The following is a 7,986-nucleotide window of genomic DNA, read 5'->3' on the forward strand; positions in this document are numbered from 1 at the left end:
AAGTTGACAAGAATTTGTATATATTAAACAATTTATCTATATTAATTAACCAAAAATGTTTTCTCACATCTTCTTCATTGCCGCGTAGTTTAGACATTCACGTATACAATGTATAATATCTCGTTACCTAGCTGCTTGTGACGTGTGTGCGGTAGACCAAACTAAGAAATAAAAACAGGATTAACTCATTGAAAAGTAAAATATCATTATCTAGATATTTGCATTAGACGGCTGTCAGATTAATGCCTAATTATAATTAGGAAGATTGGGTTAAGTTATGTCATTATCTAGATACTTGCATTAAAAAAAAAGATTTGCAAACAAGACTTTGACTTTTAAAATTGCGTTTTGATTCTCTTTCTATCTCAAACTTGCCACACTGCGTCTGAAAAAAACGTTTTTCTTGTAAGGAGAAAGAGCTCAACGACCAAACACCTCCAAGGCATAGACTTTTGTTTTTTTTTTCTTTAATTAATTAATTAATTAAACTATCCTCTGTAATCTCGTATCCGAAATTCTCGATAATCAATCTCTTATCCTCATCAAATAAAAAAAAATGCGATTTTTATTTTTGGGTGTTTGCGTTTGCACAAAAATTTTGACTTTGAATTTGGGGTAGTAATCAAAAGCACATTCTGGGTTGATTCGTTTTTTAGTACAAACTACAAAGACATTGATTTTGTCAAAGCTTACCTTCTTATCTATAAAATTAAAATTTCGTTTTTTTTTTCCTTTTTATTCTTTTTCTACCCAATTGTAGGATCATTAGAAGAAGTAGATTCTTACGTTGCTACAATTTCGTGATTAGATTGTTTCGTGTATCCTCAAAAAGCGGAAGAGAAATCGTGTTTATAGATTTTAACAAGATTTCGTCTTAAGGTTTCTCAAAGGTAAAGACTGTTTTTTTTCTAATATAGTTTGAATAAAGTGTTTTTTTTTTTTTTGCTGAATCAGAGATTTGATGATGGTGTGCCAGGTGAAATAAGTTTAGCTGCATTGAGTTATATTTGAGCAGATAGTTTATTAGGAAGGGAACTACTATGGGTTGGTTAAACAAGATCTTCAAAGGCTCTAACCAAAGGCCCCCCGTGGGGAATGAGCACTATCATCATAATGGCGGCTATTACGAGAACTACCCGCACGAACATTCTGAGCCTAGTGCAGAGACAGATGCTGATCATACGCAGGAACCATCTACTTCTGAGGTTACTATATGCTGATTGAGTATTTGATAGCTTTTGTTTTATAGTTTTTTTTTTCTGATTTAGGAGATCTCAAAAATAGTCAAATAAATCATATTAGTCTCCATTTATCAGATAATGGTTTGTAGTGTAACCTCAAAATTTTGTTGTTGTTTTTTTACTTTTACTAGGAAGAGACATGGAATGGGAAGGAAAATGAAGAAGTAGACCGTGCAATTGCATTGTCTATTTTAGAAGAAGAGAATCAAGGACCAGAGACTAATACAGGCGCCTGTGAGTTACATTTTACTGATTGTTTTAGCCCAAAACAGAATAATATGAAGAAAAAAAAGATAGTTTTGTTTCATACATTTTGAAAAAAATAAAATAAAAAATGAAAAGCAGGGAAACACGCAATGATGGATGACGATGAGCAACTTGCTAGAGCCATACAAGAGAGTATGATAGTTAGGAATGGAACTACTTATGACTTTGGGAATGCATATGGGAATGGACATATGCATGGAGGAGGCAATGTATATGACAGTGGTGATATTTATTATCCAAGACCTATTGCTTTCTCAATGGACTTCAGGTTTCACTTAGATGGCCTTTTAATTTTGGTTGATCTGTTATAGTTTCTTTTAGCTTTTTATCAACAACTTGTCACTGCTGGCATAGGATTTGTGCTGGCTGCAATATGGAGATTGGCCATGGAAGATATCTGAATTGCCTCAACGCACTATGGCATCCACAATGTTTTCGATGTTATGGCTGCAGTCACCCAATCTCTGAGTACGAGGTGAACTCAAATTCATTCTTTCCGTTGTAGTTTAACCTTTGAATCAATGTAATAACATGTTTTCCTTCTTTTTTTTTTGGTCTTAAATAGTTCTCAACGTCTGGGAACTACCCTTTTCACAAAGCTTGTTACAGGGAGAGGTTTCATCCAAAATGTGATGTCTGCAGCCTCTTTGTATGTAAAATCTTTACCCCTTTTCCGTTGTTTTTCTTCGGATATTGCACTTATCTTATGTTACTTTCTTTTCTTGTGACAGATTCCAACGAACCGTGCTGGTCTTATAGAGTATAGAGCACATCCTTTCTGGGTCCAGAAGTATTGCCCATCTCACGAACACGATGCTACTCCTAGATGTTGCAGTTGTGAAAGAATGGAGTCACGGAATACAGGATATTTTGAACTCAACGATGGACGGAAGCTTTGCCTTGAGTGTCTAGACTCATCGGTGATGGACACTTTTCAATGCCAGCCTCTGTACTTGCAGATACAAGAGTTCTACGAAGGACTTAACATGACGGTAGAGCAGGAGGTTCCACTTCTCTTGGTTGAGAGGCAAGCACTTAACGAAGCCAGAGAAGGTGAAAGGAATGTGAGTAGAACAAAAAAAATACAAATTTACTTTAGTAACTATTTGAGAATGTGTCACATTTATATTGTGTCATTGTGTGCTTTCTTTAGGGTCACTATCACATGCCAGAGACAAGAGGACTCTGCCTTTCAGAGGAACAAACTGTTAGAACTGTGAGAAAGAGATCGAAGGGAAACTGGAGTGGGAATATGATTACAGAGCAATTCAAGCTAACTCGCCGGTGCGAGGTTACTGCCATTCTCATCTTATTTGGTCTCCCTAGGCTACTCACCGGTTCGATTCTAGCTCATGAGATGATGCACGCGTGGATGCGGCTCAAAGGTGAGTTTCTTGCTTCTTGTTTCTTATCTAACTGCTTCTCTTGTTTCACGTTTGTTGAACCGTTACTACAATGTGTGGTCTTGAAAAAGGGTTCCGGACACTGAGCCAAGATGTTGAAGAGGGGATATGTCAAGTGATGGCTCATAAGTGGTTAGAAGTTGAGTTGGCTGCTGGGTCTAGAAACAGCAACGCTGCATCATCTTCTTATGGAGGAGTGAAGAAGGGACCAAAGTCGCAGTACGAGAGGAAGCTTGGTGAGTTTTTCAAGCACCAGATAGAGTCTGATGCTTCTCCGGTTTATGGAGATGGGTTCAGGGCCGGGAGGTTAGCAGTTAGCAAGTATGGTTTGAGGAGAACACTTGAGCATATACAAATGACTGGGAGATTCCCGGTTTAAGAACTCCAAAGTCTTTTTCGATTGAGTTTTTGTTTTATAGGATCCTTGGTAGATTGTTATTACATAATACTCTTAATTCTTTTGCTGAAAATATGAAATTTCTCGACTATACTCTCATGTGATTTGAATTTATAGTGTAATTCATTCAATGATTTTTCTTCTTCTTGTATTTATGTGCATCCATCCGAATTAGGCATGAGTGTTTGGGTTTGGATCCAGTCCAATCTCCTATACTTCATTCCGGTTGTTTTATATATGTTCGGATTGGTTTGTGACAACAGTAAAATCTATTTTGGATCCAAATTCATTTCAGTTTATAATATTTGACGCAAATTTTTTTTGGTAAATCATATCAAAATAAATATGAAATTGAATATTTGAATTACTCTATATAATCATTTCAAATACTAGTTAAAATATTTGAGCTAATGATGAATTTTTTTTTTTTTTTTACATAATCTATTTGGGTATTTTCACAGATCAGATTGAGCATAGATTCAGGTTCGGTAACATATACCTAATCAGAATCCAGAGACATCTTTGTAAATGTTCTCAAATTTCAAAGCTAGAAGTGACACACACTAAATCTAACCGTATTAAACCAAACCAAACCAAACCAAACCAAGCAAGTAGAGAAAACAAATATACCAATTTAAAGGTTTCTCCTTTACGCAACACCAAACCGAACCCTGAGGTCCCAAGTTTTAATGGGCTCCCAAGGTTTAATCAACCCACAACGATTAACTCCCTGATGCTCCTCCGACCATCGCCGGCACGCCTCGCCGCCTTTCTTCCGCTTCTTCTCCATCCCCGCAGATTCTCCGATGCCTCTAGAGCCTTACGCCGCGACCTCCGAGCAGGACACGGCCCGATCCGACCCGAACTAATCGAACGAGTCTCCCGTTTGCTCGTCCTCGGAAGGTACGACGCTCTACACGACATCTCTCTCGACTTCTCAGACCAGCTCCTCAACTCCCTCCTCCGCACCTCCCGCCTCCACCCTCAAGCCTGCCTCGAGGTTTTCAACTTAGCTTCCAAACAGCAAACTTTCCGACCGGATTACAAGTCTTACTGCAAAATGGTCCACATCTTGTCCAGAGCCAGGATGTACGATCAGACAAGAGCGTATCTAAGTGAGCTCGTTGGTCTTAACCACTCGTGCTTTGTAATCTGGGACGAGCTCGTTCGTGTTTACAAGAGTTTCCACTTCTCTCCAACAGTCTTCGACATGGTGCTTAAAGTCTACGCGGAGAAGAGTTTGGTGAAGGAAGCTTTACACGTGTTTGATAATATTGGAAGTGTCGGGAGAGTCCCGAGCTTGTTGTCTTGTAATAGTTTGTTGAGTAATTTGGTTAAGAAAGGTGAATACTTTGTGGCGTTGCTTGTTTATGATCAGATGGTGAGTCTTGGGGTTTCTCCGGATGTGTTTACTTGCGGTATCGTTGTGAACGCGTACTGTAGAAACGGAGAAGTGGAGAAAGGTGTGGAGTTTGCTAAGGAGATGGAGAGTGAGTTCGGTTTGGAGATGAATGTGGTGGTTTACAATAGTTTGGTTAATGGGTACGCGATGATTGGGGATGTTGAGGGAGTGAGGAGAGTGTTGGGGTTGATGTCTGATAAAGGGGTTATTAAGAACGTTGTTACTTATACTTCGTTGGTTAAGTGTTATTGTAAAAAGGGTTTGATGGAAGAAGCGGAGAAGGTGTTTGAGTCTGTGGAGGAAGCGGATCAGCGTGTATACGGTGTGTTGATAGATGGATATTGTCGGTGTGGTAGAGTCAGTGATGCTGTTAGAGTTCATGATGATATGTTGAGGAAGGGAGTGAGAACTAATGCAACCATTTGTAACTCTTTAATCAATGGTTATTGCAAAGCCGGTGAACTAGTTGAAGCGGAACGAATGTTTATGCGGATGAAGGATCCGGATCATTATACTTACAACACCCTTGTGGACGGGTACTGCAGAGCTGGTCGCGTCAACGAGGCTTTAAAGCTCTGTGATCGAATGTGCGAGAAAGAAGTTGTTCCAACGGTTATGACTTACAATACTCTTTTAAAAGGCTTTACTCGTGTCGGTGCTTATCATGACGTTGTAAGCCTTTGGAAGACGATGATAAAAAGAGGAGTGAGCGGGAATGAGATTAGCTGTAGCACTCTGCTTGAGGCATTGTTCAAGCTTGGAGATTTTGATGAAGCCATGAAGCTATGGGAGAACGTCTTAGCAAGAGGTCTTTTGACAGATACGGTAACCTTAAACGTAATGATAAGCGGACTGTGTAAAATGGAGAAGGTCAATAAAGCCAAAGAGATTCTAGATAGCGTGAAAACATTCAGATGTAAGCCAGATGTGCAAACATATCAAGCTTTGAGCCATGGTTATTACAAAGTCGGAAACTTCAAAGAAGCTTTTGGAGTTAAAGATCATATGGAGAGTAACGGAATGTTCCCCACAGTAGAGATGTACAACACTCTGATCTCTGCTGCTTTCAAGTGTAGACATTTGAATAAAGTAACGGATCTTGTAACCGAGCTGCGTGCAAGAGGGTTAACTCCTACTGTTGCTACATACGGAGCTCTCATCACTGGCTGGTGCAATATTGGAACCATGGATAAAGCCTACGCCACGTGTTTCGAGATGATAGAGAAAGGGATTGCTGTGAATGTGAACATCTGCAGCAAGATTGCGACAAGTTTGTTTCGCCTTGACAAGATCGACGAGGCTTGTTTGCTGTTGCATAAGCTTGTGGATTTTGATCTTCTTCTTCCCGGTTACCATAGCTTTAAAGAGTTTCTTGAACCCGGTGCTACTACGTGTGTTAAAACACAAAGAATCGCTGATTCTCTTCCTAAGAAGCTCTTAGTTCCCAACAACATTGTGTACAATGTTGCTCTCGCAGGTCTCTGCAAAGCTAGGAAGGTCAAGGAAGCTCGAAAACTATTCTCGGAGCTGATACTGCGCGAGGGGTTTACACCAGACGAGTACACGTACACGATCTTGATCCATGGGTGTGCTGTTGACGGTGAGATAAACGAGGCGTTCAACCTGAGGGATGAGATGTCTGTAAAAGGTATTACTCCTAACGTTATTACGTACAATGCGTTGATTAAAGGGTTGTGCAAGTCAGGGAATGTAGATCGAGCTCAGAGGCTTTTGCGTAAGCTTCCACAGAAGGGAATAACTCCTAATGCTATTACCTATAACACTTTGATTGATGGACTGATGAAAAGTGGTCGTTTGGATGAAGCTATGCGTTTAAAAGATAAAATGATTGAAAAGGGTTTGGTTAGAGGAGGATCTTGTAATAAGCTAAACGAGGTTTTGGATCCGGTAAGCAAATCAGGGTTTACTGGAGTGATGGAGGTGGATTCAGATGAGCTTTATGATGTTAGGATAGTTTCTGGAGTATAAGTATGATGTCCGAAAAAAAATCCACAGCTCTTGTGAGAATCTTTCAACCATCACTTCAATGTTTGCTATGAGTGATGGGAAACAGGACTGGGACGCTACTACGAATCATTTGGATTGATTTGGATCATTTGAGGTTGAGATCCTTCTGACGTTTTAAGTCATGAGCCATTATATTCATGAAGCCTGAAGTGTCAAGCAGCTCCCTGAACCTTAACACAAGGCCTCAGGTACGCATGGACTACACTTGCTCAAGAATCTGTTAGCGAAATGAAGTTGTTCACCTTCAGAAGTTTTACTTCTTTGGATGTGAATCTGTTCAGAAGAAGTCTTTAGACTGTGACTAAACTGAAGAACTGACAAATTGTAAGTCACTTGTCTTTGATAAGATAAGATGATCAACAGATCAAACCAGTAACCTCTCTGTTTCATAGTTGTTCCTTCCGAAAGAACTTGTGGGGTCATATTATACTATTGTAATGTTTAATGTAACAAATGTAATAAATGTGATTGATTAATAATTAAGTTGCTTCAGATCAACTCAAGCTACTGTGATTAAATTGACGAGCCACCTCTTTTTTTTGAGTGAGCAAAACCACAAACCTACCTTTGATTTGTGTTTCTTATCTGCCATACCGGAGATCTTGTTCCGGTCTGGTTCGGTTTTGTTTGGGACAGAGTGTGTCCATAGTCAATGTCATTGTCATGTGTTGCTTCGGAAAGCTCAGAAGTCACTCACAGTGTCGTCCCGTAGTTGAAAGTGGCCTAAAGCAAAAAAAAAAATTGTGTGACCTTTTATGTAAGATAAAAACAGTAAATAGTACCACAAACTAGCCCTGGGAGGGATCGGATATCCAGAGTATTTTGAGATATCCGGATCCGGATTCGCCGGATCCATAAAATTATTATCCGGATCCGGATCCGGGTTGATGTGCCCTGGTTCGTGGATCAGTCCATTGGAGCCAACCAGCATGGAGATCAGGACGTTCTGAACAATTTGACCGAGGTTCGTTCATCCGACCGTACCGATCAGACTGACCGAGCCGTCCCGCGTGCGTCCCGATTGGAGCTTCGGCTGGAACCACGTCCAGACGACCTAACCGACCGAACCACAGCCCGTCTTCCCCGACCAACTCGACATTCTAAAACCCACGGTCGAGCCAGACTTAGCTTGGGTCGTGAAGAAACCAAAGACGGACATGCATTCTTATCTGGCGGACCATCCGGACAGTCCCGCAAGCGTCCTTATCTTTACCCCGTGCATCCATCTGGTTCGGATGAACCTGGACA

General features: G+C 40.3%; 2 protein-coding genes across 3 annotated transcripts; both read left to right on the plus strand.

The window, feature by feature from the left end:
• The first annotated feature begins 489 nt into the window (after positions 1–489).
• Positions 490–3,399, plus strand: LOC106308149 (protein DA1-like). Of its 2 annotated transcripts, none has more exons than XM_013745282.1 (9): positions 490–890; positions 977–1,205; positions 1,373–1,475; positions 1,584–1,776; positions 1,863–1,983; positions 2,074–2,157; positions 2,240–2,572; positions 2,662–2,893; positions 2,983–3,399. In XM_013745282.1, exons 2-9 carry the CDS (start codon positions 1,041–1,043, stop codon positions 3,288–3,290), a joined length of 1,539 nt encoding a protein of 512 aa, XP_013600736.1. In that variant the 5' UTR covers positions 490–890; positions 977–1,040; the 3' UTR covers positions 3,291–3,399. The 2 variants fall into 2 exon arrangements, with proteins under 2 accessions (XP_013600736.1, XP_013600737.1); XM_013745283.1 differs by having other exon boundaries at positions 491–890; positions 1,587–1,776.
• A 580-nt stretch (positions 3,400–3,979) lies between these two features.
• On the plus strand, positions 3,980–7,225 carry LOC106312719 (putative pentatricopeptide repeat-containing protein At1g19290). The gene has a single exon (XM_013750338.1). It carries the CDS (start codon positions 4,042–4,044, stop codon positions 6,697–6,699), a length of 2,658 nt encoding a protein of 885 aa, XP_013605792.1. The 5' UTR covers positions 3,980–4,041; the 3' UTR covers positions 6,700–7,225.
• Positions 7,226–7,986: the final 761 nt, after the last annotated feature.

Source organism: Brassica oleracea, chromosome C8 (genome assembly GCF_000695525.1).
Source record: "Brassica oleracea var. oleracea cultivar TO1000 chromosome C8, BOL, whole genome shotgun sequence".
NCBI lineage: Eukaryota > Viridiplantae > Streptophyta > Magnoliopsida > Brassicales > Brassicaceae > Brassica > Brassica oleracea.

Excerpts from the sequence above, each read along its gene's own strand:
- LOC106312719 (XM_013750338.1), top strand. The coding sequence starts at position 4,042 with ATGCTCCTCCGACCATCGCCGGCACGCCTCGCCGCCTTTCTTCCGCTT.
- LOC106308149 (XM_013745282.1), top strand. The coding sequence starts at position 1,041 with ATGGGTTGGTTAAACAAGATCTTCAAAGGCTCTAACCAAAGGCCCCCC. Across the intron at positions 1,206-1,372 it reads AGGAACCATCTACTTCTGAG|GAAGAGACATGGAATGGGAA; the intron begins GTTACTATATGC and ends TACTTTTACTAG. Across the intron at positions 1,777-1,862 it reads GCTTTCTCAATGGACTTCAG|GATTTGTGCTGGCTGCAATA; the intron begins GTTTCACTTAGA and ends CTGCTGGCATAG.